The 21,373-nt window shown below is 35.5% G+C and overlaps 1 protein-coding gene across 3 annotated transcripts in view; it reads right to left on the bottom strand.

The window, feature by feature from the left end:
* The window catches only part of LOC149778548 (uncharacterized), a 56,700-nt gene that overhangs the window by 9,882 nt on the left and 25,445 nt on the right, over positions 1-21,373 (bottom strand). For 2 of the 3 annotated variants that reach the window (XM_089939450.1, XM_089939449.1), the window contains 5 exons: positions 20,559-20,701; positions 19,579-19,708; positions 15,006-15,157; positions 12,917-13,006; positions 11,481-11,561 (listed from right to left, as the gene is read on the bottom strand). In XM_089939450.1, coding sequence (XP_089795576.1) covers positions 11,481-11,561; positions 12,917-13,006; positions 15,006-15,157; positions 19,579-19,708; positions 20,559-20,701 — 596 coding nt within the window. The remainder of the gene's footprint in view (positions 1-11,480; positions 11,562-12,916; positions 13,007-15,005; positions 15,158-19,578; positions 19,709-20,558; positions 20,702-21,373) is intronic. The other variant, XM_089939451.1, reaches the window with a different exon arrangement.

Here is a 21,373-nt window from a genome sequence, read left to right as displayed (position 1 = left end):
TGTTACCAAACGCTTTCTCTCAATGCCACGTCAGAATGTGCTCTTCTAAACTATTCATGATGAGAGTCATTATATACAGGTTAACCTCCTGCATGGAAGGGTTTTTCTCATGAGCATAGGGGTGTCTCCCATCCCTAATGAAATTTCTGGCATAGGTAAAAGTACTGAACTTTTTCCCCCCTTTGATCCAGTGTAGTATATTTATGGTAATGCTGCCTGTAATCACATGACTGGACTGGCTTAAATAGGGCAAGACAATGTAGTTGCTAATTTCTCTCTTTGATCCTGTTGGCAGGGTCAAGTGGCTTCATTTGAAGTTCATCAAGGAAGATTATGCTATGAGCGAGTAGAAGTACTTCCTAAAAATATTAAAGGCATCACTTGGTTATGGCCTGGCTACTAAAGAGCTCAATCCGCATGAAAAAATAAACATTAATTTGATTCTCTCCTCAGAGTATGTTCTTTTTGGTGCTTAAAGTTGTCAAGGTGACTTGGAGTCTATAATACGTATAACAAAAGTAATTTGGACAATTAAAGATGTTGATTGATTGTGGCTGGATTACTCAAGAGCTCAAACATAAAAAAATACCAAAATCCAAGCAAGCAATATATCACATGAAATTTAATCATGGAAGGAAACAATAATTTCAGTGGTTGCAATTAAGTCCAAAAGGAAATGAATAAGCATTCTGCTCTTCCTGAAAAGCTGATTTTATAGTATGTTATGGCAGAAAGAATGATGTCATCCAACGGATAAAATCATTAACTGTGACAACCAATATGCCATCACTGAAATACATGTTAGCGGAATCTGCATCAAAATTTAAGTGAATAAAGTTGCACATGGCATGATACTATTTGCAAACTTTATAGCTAAACATAATCTCCCATTTCTGATAGCTCATCTTTTTTCATACCTAGTCAAAAGACTGTTCCCAGACTTGGAACTCACATAAAATTTCTCATGCAAATGGACAAAATTTACGTATGACCCAAGCCTTGGGACCTCACTGGGATAAGAACATCACAGAAATCTCCCACAAGGAAAAATTCAGTATACTCATTCACAAGTCGAATTATCATTTTGATAATACAGTGCTGACATGTCTTAGCTCGAGTTTTTGACAAGAATGCAAACAGGATATCAACAAGATTCCCTGGAATACCAACCTATAACACTGGATTAGCAGAACTCATTTCTGCAATCTTGGATAAAACATCCATGCAAGTATTTTACTGTTCATTATAAGTCATAGTGACAATTATATAATAATAATATTGATCAAATACAGGAATTAATCCATAATGACTGGGATTAATGAGGTCTTTGTCTTTATCCATAATGCTAGTAAGTGACACTCATCTTTTGGATGTGATTGTTATTGCTTAAAGTCACAAAGGGACTGATACCCAAATTTATGCATCAATCCTTCATGTGGACAATCTCACTGACATTAATATAACATTAGATGCTTAGGGATGAAAATAAATACTCACTATTAATCTAATTATCATTGATGGGTGAATAGCAAAATAATTTGGTCTGCACTGATAACTGGAAATTTAAAACAATAATCGGTACCTTTAAACATGTTAAAGCAAAATGTTGCTGAAAGTAATGAAACTGCTAGGGGTGAAACGACACACCTGTTCCTCGCATCGATACGATTCACAATATGCAGCCTGTGATACAATGCATATCAATGCACATATTAACTTGATGGTCCTTCCATCTTTGGAAGGTAGGTAGTGCCCTTTCATGTAGACATTCAGGTCCTATTTCCAGTATGCAGATGACAGATAGACATATAATTATCATATATTTATATGCAATTCTCATTGACAAGAAGGCAACGATAACACTTTCAAACAGACTACCTGTTGGTTGCAGTGAGTTTTATCCAATGTTTTAGGCCATTTAATGGTGGCTCCATTTAACTAGCTATGTTTTGTACAACATGAATGATTTGAAAACATCTTATTACCAATTCTGTGTCTCAGTTACACTTGGAAGACATTACAATGGTATCTTCAAAACAGAAAAATTAATGCAATTTCCTCATGCAACGAAAATCTCACCTAGAACAAATCTAGGCATTGGAATAAGTTTGAATACCAACAAAATCTATCACATCTTACTTTCTCCAGATGTGAAAGACTGCTGCAGCCACAGGTACTTGTATTTGTTAGTGAAGAAGGAAAACTACTGACTACACCAAGTCCTATTCTACAATTTTTTTAAACTTACAAAAGGTGATAAACTTAAGCAGTTTGAAATCTGCCCCATCACTCAATCTATGCTGATTTCATTTATTCCATGACATTAACCCTCAGCTAGTGAACTGCACTGAGGATGAAATTCAGGAGTATGTTCTGACTCCCTAAGAACTTCCCAAAATTTGACCTTGACAGTGCCAGTAAGCTACTCTGAACCTACCCACAGGCAATTCAGATTTCTTGGTGAACTCAGCAGAGTTTTACTGACATTGTCACATTCCAGTGCAGACACTGCAAGGCCATTTTCCATTCAGAGGAAAACTTCAGGCAGACTCTAGAGGAAACTTGGACCCAGTGACAGTACATAATCTGTTAATTGTTAAGATAAACAATAATGAGGACTGCCACCAATACAATCCAAGCAATGATTTTTAAAACAAATGATAAAATGATTGTTACATATACAAAAATTGTAAAAGGCAACAAGTTAAAAGTAAAAGAACTGAACTGCATATTTCAACTTAAAAAAAGATTATGTTTAATAGTAATTTTTTGCCATTTTCATGCTATAAATTGAGTGATTAAAACTCTCTCTTTCGAGGTCAAAACTCCTGACCAAATTATTCAAATATCCTGATATGTTCCAAGCTGACCTCTCATTTCTATGGAGGGGCCCCGAGTGGCCGAGTGGTCTAAAGCGCTATCCGTTACGGATCACTGCCATCTCACCTCTGTCTGCGTAGGTTCGAGTCTAGGATTCGGCCAATGTGGGTATGTAAAAAAGCTTGCCAGTAGCTTCTCAAGGGTTGGTGGTTCTTTCCGTGGTTTTCCCGGGTTCTTCCTCCACCATTAATACTGGCCGCCATGTATAGCCTATCGTGTGCTGAAAAATGGCGTTAAACCCTACAACAACAACAACAACAACAACATTTCTATGGCATGTATGCTCCATAATTCCAGTCTTCTGTACAATAAAAGGAAGGAGGCAACTGTATGGAGATAAATTAAATTGTTTATGGTAAACTGATTCATTGTTTCCATTCATGGAGTTTCATGGCACAAATGAAGCATGCACATTACTTTGTCTCCTTCTTCCATGTAAACAACTTCTGCTCTTGCTAAAGCTCCGTGTCATTTGAGATATTTGGCCATTTCCCTCTGAATACGTTGAATCGACTAGAAAAATCGTAACAGCCAGGCTAAGCCACGGGAATCATGTTTTTTTTTATATTCCTGATTCTCTGAAAGTGGTTGGTGGTTCTGAAATTATCAGTTCACTTGAATGTGCAGTGTAAAGGTGACTCGTAACTATGATGATGACATCCACAGTTTGCAATGCAGATGGCATAACTTGATATAGAGACTAAGACCGTGTATTGCAGGGATCAGCATCACTTTAGGTTTCATTCCTCTTTTGGAAGAGTACATTATATTTTTTCAGCGCAGAAAACATCTCTGTGAAAATGATCTTTCTTCCTTGCAACTCTTTTTTTATATCAGAGGCTAATACCTGTCAGGTACAATGTTTTGATCAGGAAGCACTCATGTTTTGCAGATAAATTTTTTCCAATAGTTTACTGACAATTTGGTGACCTGACCAAATTGCAGCCTTGTGTGGTTCATGAGTTCTGCTGATGCTAAAGACTTTTATTTTACCCGACTTTAAGGCTTCTTTCAAAACACCACTATTTGCAACCTGACAATATCAGTCCTTTCACTTTTTGTTTGGTATGAAATTGTTCTCGCTTTTATTTTTAACCTCCGGGGCCACTCAGGTGTCTAGATATTGAAATACTACAATATTGTCAACCCCAAAATTTAATGTTTGTTTCTTTGTTTAATGTTTAATTTTGTCTTCCAAAATATCATCATTTAAAACTGTCTAAATTTTGTTGGGGAAATCTTTCTTATTTTAAATTACCACAAAGGTTTATTTTATTTTTAAAATTTTTGTTTAATTTTTTTCAAACTTGGTATTAAAATTTCAAAGAATTTTGATTTTTGTTTTTTTAATTTTGTAAAATATGTCATCAGTGTTTAAATTTTGAGTTTTTATTTTTTCAATTTGTTTTTAACTTTCTGGTGAAAAAAATGATTTTGATTTTTCACATTCTTTTATATTTTCTAAGTGTGTATGTGCAAACATTTTAAAAAAGAATTATATGTATGCACGTGCTGAGAAACTTCTTCCGTGTGCATGTGCACACTAAGTGTGATGGGATATTTTAACTAGGCAAGATGGGATATCTATACCAACTGCACTCATTGTTAGGGCATCCTGGGAAATCTCTAAAGACTCCAGCATGTTAAATTATAAAAACAATACAGTTTTAACAGTATGGTGGCCATCTTGAATTTAAAACATCATGTGGTTTTTACCCTTTAAGTCTATGGATACCAGCCTTATCTTACACAAACATGCAAGTAAAAATGCATACTGCATGCCCATAGCCCTCATCACCATCAACACGTGGGAGTGGGTTATGTAAGTATGACCAATTCAAATTCTTGCAATGACTACCTCCTCCCTATGGATGGTTCTGTAGGAAGAAATCCATTCCCCTAGGGTTGGCTTGATTGCATGAAGTTTGTTATTCACTGGATCATTCCATGATGCCTTCCACTTCTGACATAAATACTCTTGGATACTTGGTTTAAAATGAGTATATGGTATTTTAAAATCAGATAGTTCTAGGGATAGGGCCATTATAGCAGCGTGATCTGCTGTTTCATTACCTTTCATACCAATATGGCTGGGTAACCAACATTATACTATTTTGTGGGAGGTACTCAACTCAGTATTTTTGATGATATTGGTTAGTAATGGGTTTTCCAATTTTCTATTGTGTAGTGACTGACCTACTGATAGGGAGTCGGAAAAAAAACGATTCTGTTTCAAACATGTTTGCTTTTGATATATTGCAGAGCAAGGACTACTGCTCTGTTTTCGGCTGAAAAAATTGATGTACCATTTGGTAAGCAAACGTTTGTTCAGTGTTTTCCAATAATGAAGGCTGCAGCAGCCTTTTCCTCATCCTCTGATCCATCAGTATTGTTGTTGTTGTGGAGTTTAACGCCATTTTTTTTAGCACAAGATAGGCTATACATGGCGGCCAGTATTAATGGTGGAGGAAGAACCCAGGAAACCCCGGAAATAACCACCGACCCACGAAAAGCTACAAGCAAGCTTTCTCACATGATCCATCAATATAAATTCTTGTGTAGTTTTTAACTTTGGTGAGGAGTTCATGATAAGATTTGTGGAAGATGGAAGGGTCAGTCTCAGATTTTTTCCATCGTGTAGCGTAAAAAGTACAGACTGATCAAGTTGAATAATCAAGCACACTGAAGATGGTAAAATTTCAAGGCTGGTCCAAGCAGAAAAATCTGTCACAGGCAAATAACTCCTTATTGGACTTTTAGGGATGAGTTGTCTGTTGTGGGGGGCATTATAATGAAAGATCACCTGATTACCCTAGTATTAAGGTCAAGGAAACTGGTAATGGTACATGGGTATTGAAAAATGCTTGACAAGAGCATGTAATGTTATGTTCTGGTCTGGAATCTTGGCAAACATAACATACCTGGTACTAAATTGTCCCTTTTGTCTGCATTGTATTAACTATCATCAAAAGGAACCATTTATCTCCTGTCCCGAATCTCCAGAGTACTGCAGTTATAAATCACACGAAGGCAATATTCTCACATTGTGGAATTGGTGTGAAGGTCATTTAAGGCAATGATCCATGTTAGAGCTCTCAAGAATTTTCAAAACTGCATATGATTTGGATTTTGTTCATGAAACATTTAGCCTCATAATCACCAGTCAAATGGCCTTGTAGAAAAGTACGTTCAGGAATTCTCACCAAGGCCAAGACCAAGACCAACAAAAAAGATCCCTCCATAGCCTTTCTTGAATACAGGACAAACCCTTTGAACACTGGATATTCACCAGCACAATTGCATATGGTTAGGCAATTACACCAAGTACTGCTGACAGCAATGGAAAACTTTCACTCCAAAACAGTACCATCTAATATTATGAAAGAAAAGCTTGGCTTAAAACAAATGAGGGAAAATTATTAATATGATAGACAGGAAAAGCCCCTTAGGCTTCTAATTATTGGTGATGTAGCAAAATACAACTTTGAAAGAAGCAGGTGTCACAGATAAACATACTAATAGGTCTAATTCAGTAACAACACCATATGGTAATGAATATAGGCAAAATAGAATCCAGTTACTGAAAACAAATGAACCTATTCAAAGCAACATTCTGATTCAGATATTGAGTGAAGATCAGGGGACTACTCCTATAAAATCTGTCTGATGATCAAGTAAAAATTTAGAAGTCAACAAATACCTCATCAGCCAAGTTCTAAAATCAGAATTCAGATATGTACATTACCAGACATGGAAGAGTAGTGAAGCCAAAAATATTAGAATTATAAGTGACAGTAACAGACTGTGTGAATAACAGCTGACAGTTACCAAGATAGAAACTGAACACCACTATAGCTTTGATACATAATACAGCTGGAGATGTTGTTGTTGTTGTAGTGTTTAACGCCATTTTTCAGCACACAATAGGCTATACATGGCAGCCAGTATTTAATGGTGGAGGAAGAACCCGGGAAAGACCCGAAAAAAACCAACGACCCGCGAGAAGCTACTGGCAAGCTTTCTCACATACCAACATTGGCTGAATATAATTAATTTGTCAATAGATTGTTCTCTTTTCCTTATGAGTTTTGGTAATCTTTAAAGAAGTGAAATTTTGTATGATCAGTAAATAATATTTAGTGAAACTCGTTATCACATTGCAGTAGGCTTAATTATTGGACATTGTCAAGCAGTTTCTTAAACAATTATTTTGTTAAGGAGGGAGGTGTGATATTATGTAACTGACATATACAGGTTAGCATAACAGCTGCCTCTGTAAGTGATTACCCCTTGGGTAGCCTCATTTTATGGTATATAATCAGCCTGAGAATGTCAAGCAGCCTCTTTCCACATGCTGACTAAGGGTGTGTATTAAAGCTTTAGTTAGAATATCACATGGTTGGTCATTGATATTATTTTGCCCCAGCCCAAGTAGATAACACAATATAACACAATAGCTGCCATGACAGCCAAGCTTGATATCAGACCAGGTGCATGTTCAAGTATGCACATCTGTTCTATCACAAGAAGTCAGTTGTAGAAAACACCATCTCGTGACCATCTCTTTGGAAGTACAAATAGCAGCTGGAATTTTAAGATGTAAACAATGGTTGCAATAGTGGATGACAGATCAGCACCATCTTGATGCAGAAGCAACAAAATATTAGTCCAGTGTTAAACAAGGACACCCTGTAAAAACAATCATTCATGAAGAAAGAGTAGGAAATAACAAAGATAATCAAGGATTTTTGTTATATCACAGTTAGTGTTTTAGGGTAAAGGTCATGCCAATGTTATCATCCATACAACAGTGTAGCTACAAGATGTATATGGTGAATGTCTTTTGTCACATACTATATATCATATAAAATCTTTAAATTATGTACAGTTACATGTTGCTATGACATGTTTTTGTGATGTTGGAGGCATAACAATGCTCAAGATAGCTATCATGGAAACCATGTTGGAAATCAAATTGGCTCCGATTTTATTTGAATGGGTACTGAAAACAAAATGGCTACATTACAGCCATGATGAATGCTCAAGAAGCACATGTTTTAGAAGGGCAAACTTCACACCTAGATGAAACTTTATGCCAATTTCATGCATGACCTTTTTCCAGGCAAAGATTAGTAGCAATAACAAACACTGATAGAAAATGTATGGTGGATAAAGATGACACAGGACCATCACACAACTGAATCCAGTGTGAAAGTAGAAGAATTGAATAGAAAACTAATGGCAGATTCTTAGGCAATCAATCAAAGCATTGGTGTAAGACATGTGACCTTGATCATAAGTTCAAAAGGGGAAAGCAGTAACATAAAAGTATAAATTGTGATAGCAAATGGAAGAAGTTTAGCTGGAAATGTATTTGCAAATTTCCAATCGCTGTGAACTTGAAACAAGGTCAAAATGGCAAGCATGTATACAGCCAAACAAATAGTTTCAGCTTCAAAACATAACAAAATATCTTGAGGGATTTACAAAATATAAGCAAAAGAAAAATAAACATGAACCAAAACCTTAACGTAAAACTGCGCTGATTGCAACCTTGATCCCAAAGTTGTATGGGCATGAGCCCATATCACCAAATGAATTGTCTAAGTTTTGTAAAACAAACATTCCATGTATGAAGAAAATCAAGATATTGGTTTAGGAAATATAAGCAAATTAAAAAACTTTAACCTAAAATAAATCTTGTGTGATTATGACCTTGATCAAGCATGTTGTCGAATGAATCGTCGAATGGTACACAATAAGCAACAGCAGGTATGATGACAATCTATCAAGGGATGTTAGAAATATTAACAAATTGAATCCTTAAACTAAAATCTTAGCAGCCTGTTATACTGCCTTTCCTGTTGCCAATGCTGGGAAAGTGACTGCTTGGTCTCACTTATCATTAAAGATGTCTTTAGATGAAAGCTATATGTCCAAATAAATATATGCATTAAATGCACCCCATTTCTAAAAATACTTTTGCATTAATGTGTTTTAACATTTAAAACATCAAACATATATTTATCTGATAACATACCTTCATCTTTGTATGTCATTACTAATTACTAATTTGCCTTGTGAAAAAATCATGTATGAACAAATCATTGAGAATAGAGCTACAGATACCGTAATTATTTTTAAACATGATACATTGTAGAGAGATTTAGAAACTCTCAAATGGACATATATGGATTTACTTTATTGTATGGACATTTATGACTGCACAAATGATTTATTGCATGAAGCATACCTGTGACACATTCATGGAAAGTAATGAACTCACAAGAAATGTAGTACAATTATAATTGTAGTGTTGGACTTAACCAAGCATGAAAATAGTCATGAATTCCAGGTTTTGTATGCAATAAATCTTCATGTTACTCTACATCTTTGAAAAAAAATGCTATACTCTTGTAATGCTTCCATGAACAATAGCATGTGATTGATCCATAAATATCACACGTGGGTCAAAATTCCATCCTTGGCAGATGGTGGAAATTGCTAGGCTTATACATAGTTCCAAAAATTCCACTGTCAAAACCGTAACATCTATTATTATCATTTTTACATACACAAAGCAGTAAAAATGTTAGCACTGGCTTTTAGCATAATACAAAGTGATTACATATTTTTCACCAAAATAAATCTCAACAGAATATAATGTCAAGAAGTAAAATCAAAACAAAACTAGCACCTTTTTGCAGAAATAAAACACCACGCTTTAAACCAATGAAAATAGGTAAGACTTGAAATATTTTAACTTAACAGAATGCCAGCCAGCTATCTTGTTTTCTCTGATTATAAAAACTGGGACTGGACTTACATATTTAAAAGAAAACAAGAGTGCTTCAAAGAGACATATCTAAAAGTAAACAAGAGTGCTTCAAAGACATGGACACTCTATGGGCCAAAATGAAGTTTTAGAAACTCAAGATATGTCCATCTAACCTTTTTTACCGACCAGTGTTCAAACCATCTGATATTCTTCTGAAATAACAAGAATTTGAAACATTAGCTGCTGTGCTGGGCATACTGGACCTGGGATTGGCAATATTTTTATTTAGGACCAACAAAACATCATAAAGGACTAAGAAAACATCGTGTGACGTCTTTCGGTGTTGAGTCATTCCATTCTGGAACAGCTATGTTAACAAGGTGGCTGCCAAGGTGGACATGCTGGATAACAGGATGGCAAAATTTCCAATTAGGACCAACTCACTGGACATCATAAAAAATCTTTTGATGAAAGAACAAAATCGATATAACAAGTCATCTAAGGTGAAGTAACAATAACAAGATTTTCAATAAGGTCAATGTGATAGCCATATTGGAAGTCAGATCATTTTTGTTTATAACTAACTAGATATAAGAAATCTGTCATACAAAAACTTCATGCTGATACGATAATTCATTTATGAGTAGTGATAACAAAAGTTACACAACGGCCACTGTAGCAACCATATTCATTGTCTAAACAGCATCATTTTCATTTCAAAGAACATCATATGAAGTCATCTGTCAAAAAAAGCTTGCTGATAAAAGCATCTTTTCAGGAGGAATAGTGACCACAAGATGGCTGATGTGGTTGCTATATTGGATGCGCAGGTAGCATCATTTTAATTTCGGATCAACAACATTCCACTCAAAGATGGTAAGTGTGGTGGCTATATTGAAACTCTGAAATTTTCATTCAAGACCAGCAAGACATCAAAGAAAGTCCTTCAGTGAAAAGCCTATGCTGACATGTTCATTCACTCAGGAGGACCAACTAGATCATAAGATCATTAGAAGGAGTGATTACAACTTTGTGCTAATGGACAGCCAAGGCTATCTCATATGCTCTTCTGGTTTATGACCAGTTAAGCTAAAAACAATCAGAGGCAGGATTAATATTAGGATGTGACCATGTCATATTAGTGTCGAATCATCAAAATGATGGGTGTACTGCCCATCTGTATCCATTACATACTAGGCAATTATACCAGAATGGAAGCCATTCCTGAGACCCACATTAACCCTTAATATGCAACATCTTAGCCCCCAAAAATTTCAGAGATCATAGTACTTTTTAAAGAAAATTCCTGTAATGTTTTCAACCCATTGTCAGGAATATGTACAACTAGAACATATCATTGCTTTTCTTCCAAAACCATTGGTGGAAAGACACAAGCAAGCTCATTTGGGTTTTTATCAACAGGTTTCAAAGATGATGTCAAGTTGCTACCAGCTCCTCAAGTCACTAATGCTACCATACACATCATAAGTAAATGATTTTGTTTTAAATCATTATTATCTGATAATACTGTATCAATGGGATACTTATTTCAAATTCGATCTGCTCACTAGTAACAGAAAAAAAAAGCTACATGCATGGATGCAGGCATACTCTTAACAAATCAGAATTGATGGTCTGGTTACCGGCCATAATACTGATGGAACACAACAGTAGAAAATGACCCTGAGACTATTAAATATGGTAATGAAGGCTGCTAGATCATAATCAAACTTGACCTTCCAGCTGAAAATGGACAATGACAATTCACCAAGACCTACGAAGACATCAGCCTAAATCGGTATTTATTTTACACTTCAGATACCTTATTTACTGGTTGTATCAGTGAACCTTCACTCTTTTCAGATGAGTTCAGGGTTGATTGATGCCCTTGCTGGTAATTGTCCTGCAATAATGGAATGCAAATAATGTAAACAAGTTAACATGTATTTATGTCCTGTCAGAATTTAAACAGTGACCTGAGGTATCCTTTTACTTTCTAAAGATATATATTCTCTTGCTGCAATTTTTATATAATCCCCCATATGCTTGTGAACTTGGGGAACTGCTACAACAGCAACAGCTATATGGGTATTGATATAAGTTACTTGTCTCACATTTTTCATCAAATAAAACTGGAAATTCTGTGAAAACAGGCCTTTCCACAATACTGCCAACATGTATTTTTAATGCCTTATACTGTTACCAATAATGGCACATGATATCTTACCACTGCTTTAATAGGTTTCAATACTGGTTCAGTGTAATCATCCTTCAGGAACACCGATAACATGATTTTGAAAAAATCAATGCTGCAGCAACAATATTCAATGCTAGAGTAGCAACATATATATTAAAGATCAGCAACATACAGTTATCTAGCAAAAATACCATATTAATACACTCACTCATTCAGGAGGAGTAACAATAAAGAGGTTTTCAAGATGACTGCTGTGGCGTCAATAATGGATGTGCAAGTGGCAACATTTTCATTTAGGACCAATGAGAAATCCTAAGAAGTTTTCTCATGAAAACCTCATGTCAATATGACTTTCTATTCAAGACGTATAGTGACAGCAACATTTTTAAGATGGTTGCTGTGGTTCCTACATTGCAATTTCATTCAGATCAGCACCATTCTATTTCGGCCCAATTAGACATCATATAAAGTGTTTCAGTGAAAACCATATGTTCATATGGCTATCCATTCAGGAGGAATAGCAACGTAAAGATTTTCACTGTTGGAGCCATATTGTCCCTCTAAACAGCACCATTCTGATTTAGGACAAACTGGATCACGGGATGTGTGTGTGTATTTGTGGGTGTGTAGGTGTGTGTGTAATGGTTTATGGCAATCCTCCAAGTAGTTTAATATTTGCGATAACACACTTGTGTAAACAGAGGAAAAATGGACAACAGACTATCTCATATGCTCTTCTGCTCTGTTAGAATCAAATCATGAAAAGAATGTGTGTACTGCCCATCACTATCCATTGTGTACTAGTTATACCAGAATGGAAGTCATTCCTGTAAGCCACAATAAGAACCTTTAATAAGCAACATCTCTGCCCCCAAAACTTGTGCACTTAGTACTTTGTACTGAATAATCATGTAAGATTTCCAATCCTTCATCAAGAGAGAGCAAAGAAGGTTGCTAGGTACTACTCAAACTTGGCCTTCCAGCTAAGAATGGACAAAGACATGGCTAAGACCTATCAAGGCCTCGGTCTAAAATGAGTATTTTATTTGCACTTTAGATACCTCTGTTGGTTGTTGCATCAGTAAACCTTCAAACTGTTCAGAAGAGCTCTCATTCAACGCTGATTGGGACTCTTGATTTTTACTGTGACCCTGCAACAATGGAAGGTAACTGGTGAAAACAAGCCATATTTTATTTATTTCCCAAGTTAGAATATAATGAGTGACCTGAAGTACCCATTTACTTTAAATAATAAACACACGAACTGGGACAAACATATTAATCCTATGTATTCTATCATCTATCATCGTTTAGGAAAAATGCAGCATATGTCATTGAGAAAAGTCCAGCATATGCCATTGGGAAAAGTCCAGCATATGCCATTGGGAAAAGTCCAGCATATGCCATTGAGAAAAGTCCAGCATATGCCAGTGGGAAAAGTCCAGCATATGCCAGTGGGAACCAAATGCAGCAATTTAAATAACAATTTATTCTTTGATCATGTTCCTGATGAAAGGTACTGTCAACAGCATAGCCAGAAATCGTGCCTCTTCCCCTCCCTGTAAAACTTAATTCTCCCCACCCGATCCCCATACCCTGAAAGCAAAACATCTGACTTCAATTTTGTTGATAATACAGTACACATGCAGTCAGAACTGATCAAGTTCAAAGTCTGATATATTCATCCTTATGACTGTTCTATTACTGCTTAAGGACCAAGCATTTGGTTCACAATTCAGTGTAAATTTAGTGCTGTCTGGTTGTGGTTTTTGGCTTTTCTTTAAAAACAAAAAACAGAAGTGGTTGTCATTTTGAATGTAACTACTCATATATCATTGGGTTACATTTCTTTTGGGGGCCCCGAGTGGCCGAGTGGTCTAAAGCGCTCTTCGTTACGGATCACTGCCATCTCACCTCTGTCTGCGGCGGTTCGAGTCTAAGATTCAGCCAATGTGGGCATGTGAGAAAGCTTGCCAGTAGCTTCTCGTGGGTCGGTGGTTCTTTCCGGGGTTTTCCGGGTTCTTCCTCCACCATTAATACTGGCCGCCATGTATAGCCTATCGTGCTGAAAAATGGCGTTAAACCCCACAACAACAACAACAACAACATTTCTTTTGCATGTGTGTGTATTTTGGAATTTTAACATAGCTTTAATGATTTTTCAGTCATATTGCTATGATGTCTGCAGCCGCAGACATGTACCATCATGTCCCACCCAGTCACATTATCCTGACACCAGGCTAACCAGTCCTAACACTAACCTCTTAATGCTGAGTTCTAAGTGAGGCAGCTGTTACCATTTTTAGAAGTCTTTGGTATGACTCGACCAGTGTTTGAACCCAAGATCTCCCGCATCCAAAGCAGATGCTCTAAGCACTAGGTTACTGGAGCGGTATTTCTTCTGTAACAATGAGATAAATTTATGCTGTTCATGAGAAATAAAAAACGTGTGGCTATTGTCAAATCAGTGTACAAATTTGTTTAGATGTTTTTGAATAAAGTAAAACTTTGAAATTATAGCAATAGAAACCTATCAACCTTATCTACATACATATGTACAAGATTATATTGAAATTATATTCTACGGTCCAAATATATATTTCATTTTGACACAAAGAATTATCAAATGGTAGCCGATTGTAAATTGCTTATGATATCCATGTCTTCTCATGGGTATCTGATTTCATTGCTTCTCAAATGGCAATAAGTATTGTCTACCAGCCCCCTCCACAGTGGAGTTGCCAGCTGTTTACCTGTCAAAAGATGGTGGTGATTTGTGGGTATTTGTCCCTCCGCTGTGTAGAGGTATTGCGGAGCAAGCATGAAGGGAATTAAGTCACCTACCATGGTTGTTTACGTTCTGCACATAAGGACAATGTTTTGGATAATCTTTAAAATGGGATCCACACCTGCCCCTTCATTATAAACAGGTTTGCAAATTATCCGGGCATGCTTAAATAATGGTGTAGTGTATCTTTCCGAATTGTTGCCTTTCTTAATAATGACTGATACTGGATAGATCATGCTCAGTCTTTACCAATAAAAAGAATAGATAAGTTCATCTGTGATTCTAAGGTTTGAGGTGTTTTTTAAGTTATAAACAAAATATTTTGTTGTGTGAATATTTGCATGCAGCAAAACTAAACTTGCCTTGAGCAGACTGCGAATAAAATAATACAACCGATATAGCATCCAGAACAAACCAGTTGAAGCCAGAACAGCCAGGTACAAAACTATGCAGTATATGTTATCCACTTTTTCTGCTTCATAGGAATTGGGTTTATCTGTGTCCAAACGTTCTGCTGAAATGAGAGAAAAATCAGAGAGATCATGTCTGTATCAAAAGAATTTAGAATATCATTATGTTATGTGTGTGTGTGTATATATATATATATATATATATATATATATATATATATATATATATATAAGAAAACAAAATACAAAAAAAAGTCTTACAGATCTGGGTAAAAAATGAAACCGAACTGAACTGAATGATGCTCAAATATCTGAAATGAATCTCCCACAAATTTATGATAATATGCTTTCTCCCTTTTAGCTTATAAGTTTTTAAACTATCTATGATTTTCTTGAGCTATAAGATATAAGATTTGATGTAAGATCAACACTATATTCATTTCGGACAAATAGACACCATTAGAACACTTTGGTGAAAATTCCCTCATAAATATTTTCATTCATTAAGGAGAATTAGTACCTAGATTTCCAATATGTTCATTATGGCAGAAAATTATTAGATCACCTGACACAACTGTTGTAACATGGTTGTTCCAGATCAACCAGATAACATAATTAGTTTCCTGTTGAAAATCCCTTATTCATACGACTTTATAATTATATAGAAGGTGGAGATAACAAGATTTTCAAGATGGCAGTCATGATGGTCATACTGGATGTCAGATTAGAACCATTTTTTCGTTCAGCATCAATTTAGACCTCATTAAAAGTCTTTTCATGAAAACTTGGTCTTGATATTGTTTTCCATCTAGGACGAGCAGCAACGTGATTTACAAGTGACCGTATTAGATAGCAGACTGACACGTAAGAATACTGATATGACCTTCCATTCAAATGCAAAGCAATAACAAGATTTCAAGGTAGCTGCTCTAGTACCCTTAATGGATGTCACATCATCATCATTTTTAATTAGGATCTACCAGACATCATAAGAAGAGTTTCAATGAAAACCCATTGTGATAAGAAGTATTTCCAGACTGCCCCTGTCATGGACATGTCTCAATGGCACCATTTTTCTTTAGGACCACCTAGATAACGCTTCCGATGAAAACCCCATGCTGGATATGACATTCCGTTCAGGAGTAGTGATGACAAGATTTTCAAAATGGCCACCATCATGGACATACTGAGCATCAGGACTTAATAATGTTCATTTGAACCAATAAGACATCATGAAAAGTCTTTCAGTGAAAACCCCATGCTGACAATTCATTTAAAATCAGTAGCAGTAAGAAAGATTTTAAAGACAGCTACTATGGCTGTGATATTAGATGAATGCGCAGAACAATTTTCATTCATGAACAACTACACAACATAGGAAGTGTTCGGATAAAAATCCCATGTCAACCTGACTTTCCGTTATGGAGAAGAAACGGCAGCAATGATTTTCATGATTGCTCATTTTTCATTTGAACCAACTAGACATCATAAGAAGTAATTTATTGAAACTCCAATGCTGATATAACCATTCATTCAGGAGAAGTAACAATAACAAGATTTACAAAGTGGCTGCTGTGGCAGCCATATTAAATGTTCAAGCAGAACCATCTTCTTTTAGGGTCAACTAGAAAATTCATAAGAAATCTTCTGTGGGAAAACCCATATCAATAATACTAGGAGTTCAGGAAGAGTAGAGATAACAAAATTATCAGGTTGGCTGCATTGGTATCTATACTGACATCAAATCTGGCATCGAATGTATATTGCTCTTTATGTCACAATGAAGCTGTCAGAATCGTAACATGAAAATGTCATCAAACTCCAGAAGGAAAACACAGCTGCATGCAGGTTGGAGCATTTAAAGCAGACTGTACTTCTTCATATGGAATGCACAAAAGATGGTGGGAGGTTTTGTAAAAAAATCCCTTAGCAAAATTCAAATTAGAAAGTATCTGCTTCTCACACCAAGAGATTAATGCAACAATATTGATCAATTTAAGGATATTTTTATGGACTTGAATTTAAAAGCAAATAATTGACTGCTAGTTACTTTGGTGTGAATTCACACTGCTATGTACCAATAATTGCTATTAATAATCAAAAAAGGTATAAAATCTATCCTAAATATAATTAACAAATTTTGGACAAGGTTGTATAACACAACTGTATATTACCTTAATCATAGTACACAATAACTCATGCCCAGACAACTCGCGATCCCACTTATAACGCGGTGTCAGGTGTATCTCCAGATTTTTTTCCAAAGAAAATATATTTTTATTTCTTTAAAATATGCTGAATGTGAAAAAATTACGATGAGAACTGATAACTTAAACCTTGATGTGATGTGATGTGATTTGGATTTTTAACGTAGCTTTAACAATTTTTCAGTCATATCGCTACAATGTCTGCAATGTGGCAGTTTATAGTGATGTCTAGCACTGGGGCATCATGCCGCAGACATGTATCATGACTTAAATCTTGATACATCGCTCGTTTTATCATCGAAAAATGGTGATTAATGCCCGTAAAGATAGAATCCATTTTGTGAATTTTGCAAGTTCGAAATAAGATATCATATAGTATGTAAGGTTTTTGTATGATAAACAGTTGTCAATACACTGTAAATAAATAGTCTGGTGAAACAGCGATCAATGAAAACTTCTGGTAAATGTTAACAGGTGGCAACAGAGAATGAAATAAACATCTATTATATGTCTTGCTATGTGAAAGTCACATTCTAATCCTTTAATTCTGTTTCAGTGTAGACATTATAATCGCAATATATTCTGTTCTATAAAAACATGAAGAGAGTCAATCGACCGTCACATCGAAACCCGTGAGTACTTCTGTGAGAACCTAATTGCATGCAGGCTTTGTTTTGATCAACAACTTGGGGAAGTGTTTGTTGCATTAAAAAAATCAATTAAAAGAGATCTGTGTTGTTTTATCACTTTAAATGTCTTGTGTATCAAATCAAGACTGGAGGTACAAATAAAAAATTCAAAGGCATGCAAATCTGAGCATAAGTTCTTGTGGTCACTACTGTTATCAAAATTCATTTTATTTGACCAATCGAAAATGTTTTTACATTTGTATGGACTTAACATCATTAAAGTATATATTACCAATCATGTAAAGATCATACAGAAGAGAAATCTGCGGGATTTTGCACGGCGGCAGAGAAATCAAGGAGTAACACCAAAAAATTAACTTATTTTTTTCAAAATGTGAAGTTATATTTGTCAAGCGTGTCATAAACGGCAAGTATTATCGTGTTCAAATTTACGTTGTTTAAAATTTGTAGACCCATTAAATTCATGTTGGTAATGATTAACCTTTGTGATTTTTTCATTTTACTTCTACTACAATCAAATCTGTCTATCGTTCGACAATGTTTTTCGAAAAGAGTGTCGATATTTTGTATTTAAAAAACGTGTCTAATTTGGATCAAACAATAAAACTAGAATGTATCCAATTCAACACACAAATTAGTGATGTAGTACACAATGTGTGAAGTGGTACACATGTTAAGTGAACAGAAACCATGTGGAATAATGTTTTGATGATCTCCTCAATATACTGTAATTTATCCTGAAACTAATGTTGCTCTATGAGGAAAAAATACACCATTATGAAGAGAGATTTATTCACAGTTAATCTCAGCCAGATTATAAATTGAGTATTCAACACTATAACCTGCCAACCCACCCACCCCCTTATGCCTTTACGTCATTCTCTTTATTGGTTTTGGATTCTTTTATAGGTCCCTCGATAACTCACGCCTCACTGATAGTGTGGGCAATGTTTTTGGACCCCGATGTGCATGAGTTATCAAGGGAGGGGTGTATTCCATGCCACATTTATAGTTTTTGAGGCACATTTACTAAAATATCACAATAAAGTGTGTATCAAGTGGTTAATTGCAGTATTGGCTTGATATATACAGTGTCATATTACTTTTATTATTATTATCTGCAGCTGGGGAGTGTATTCTTCATCTTTCCATCCATCTGTCCTGAACCCATCTACTCCTAAACTTGCATGGTAAAAAAATCACCAAACATAATACATAGGTTGCCCATGCAGTGACAATTGTTTAGCAGTGTAATAGTTTTGGACCCTATCCTAGTGTTTCTCAGAAATAAAATATAGAAAAACTGCAACGGAAATGACATTGTAGAAATTTTAACAAGAGGTAGACATATTAAGTAGATGGCTTGAACCCAGTCCAGAAGGGAGTACGGTGAGGTCTTGTTGGTGGGGGAGGGAAATATGTTGAGCCATATTAATGGCTCATGTTTTCTTTTTTTTAAATATGTGTAATTTAGTTGAAGATGGTTTGCATGTGTGCACAAAAGTTTTGATGAAAAATAGATATTTCATAATTAAAAGTTGCGATAATACGTGCTGAAGTACAAAATCTCCAGCTGTTTTCAGGTCATTACAAGTTAATAAGTTATGATAAGATTAAGTACAGTTTCAAGTATAAAATGTCAAGCAGAAAGATCAGGCTACCGCTTACATGTATTTATAATCTCCATGGTACAAAAATCTGTGTGTGATGTATCATCCTTCAAGCACCTCATGGCTGGTCCTCTAATACAGGCAAAGTATGAACTGGGTCCCTTTGTGGACTTTATTTCTAAGATTGACTGTAAAATTATTGCATATATGTGTCAAAATCAGTCATTTATTACCAATGGGTTGGGAAGCGGGATGATCACTGGTGATTCATATTTAGTGCAACAATACATTGGTACATTTAAACAACATGAGGCAAGAGCATAAATGTAAACAATGAATATTAATTAACTAAACACACAATCTATTTGGCAACCTTTTTAAGCAATAGAATTATTCTGTAAATACAAACTTTGAATGCTGCATTATTAATTGAAAGTTTGTTTGGCTATTTATTTTTTAGTTTAGGCAATGATAGGTACATAGGTTACCATAATAGTGAAAACAAAATAGAAAAGACGTTCCTGATTCTTTATTGTTTTGTTATCGACAAAATGACTGTTTTGACTACCAAAGAAAAAGGTAATAGATGAGAATCTTTCCAGCATGACGCAAAAGAAGCTTAATCTTAAATAAGTAAATTCACTGTTTCATAATGCACTTGGATTCTGACATAATCACTAACTATATGCCTTTCAAGTTTCAACTTATCACCACGTATTGAGTGCCATGTTTGATCGTATTTCTTTTGCATTTCATTCCTACTTAAGCCTATTCGTTTATAGCAGGTTTTTAAATCTTTGGAAGTTTTTCTTCAACCAGGAATTTGCAACATGTAGCATGATGATCATCCAATTTATTGATTGATTCCCTTTTCTATGTGACTGAAATCCTCAAGGACTAAAAATTAAATTCACTGAACAAAGACATAACTTTTTGTCTACAATTTCAGTAACATATGAATTAGTAAAAACTATTTGCACAGTCTGAAACTTCCTAGCATTATCTATGCAGATTTGCAATCCCAGCCTCCTTGCTTACATTGGTTGAGTCCATCCCAAGCCAATAGGCTGTAACTAGCGGGATGCCACACCCTTTGTCTTTCAGGGTTGCATTTAGTGAAATAATGTCCCCATGTTTCTGTATATGCTGTATGTGTGGCTTACAATCTGAATTGGGTGGTTCTGAAAGAAAGAAAAAAGTCTAGAATATATCCAAAGGTCAGCATGAGACTGTCTCAGTTGACAAGGTATAATCATGATTTAAATTTATTTTAAAATTGCCAGCCTTATGCTACAAATACTGCCCAAATGTGCTTCTCTTAAATCTAATTTTAGCTGTATTAAAAAAAAAAGATATGGTTCCTCCCGCCCCACACAAGAATCATCTGAAGAAATGTGTCAAATGCCTCTCATTAGGTGAATAACTTCATTTATGTTTGAAAAATATGAAGAAACACATATCTGATTTGAAATTATGCATGGTCTGTATCAATAAAAGGAACTATAGAAGTGCAAATTACTGGAAATTTTCAGATTGAAATCCTGGTCATACCACTGTAACTCCATGCATAAAGCATTTTCTCACAGAATGCAATACAATATAGTTGATGATAATATGAAAAATCTACAGGTACTCCATCTCACCTCTGTCTGCGTGGGTTCAAGTCTAGAATTCGGCCAATGTGGGTATGTGAGAAAGCTTGCCAGTAGCTTCTCGTGGGTCAGTGGTTCTTCCAAGCGTTTTCCCGGGTTCTTCCTCCACCAATAATACTGGCCGTCATGCATAGCCTATCGTGTGCTGAAAAACGGCGTTAAACCCCACAACTACAACAACAACAGGTACTCCATCCTGAC

This window comes from Sinohyriopsis cumingii, chromosome 17, assembly GCF_028554795.1.
Source record: "Sinohyriopsis cumingii isolate HCF-2022 chromosome 17, ASM2855479v2, whole genome shotgun sequence".
NCBI lineage: Eukaryota > Metazoa > Mollusca > Bivalvia > Unionida > Unionidae > Sinohyriopsis > Sinohyriopsis cumingii.
This window is presented reverse-complemented; position numbering and strand designations above follow the sequence as displayed.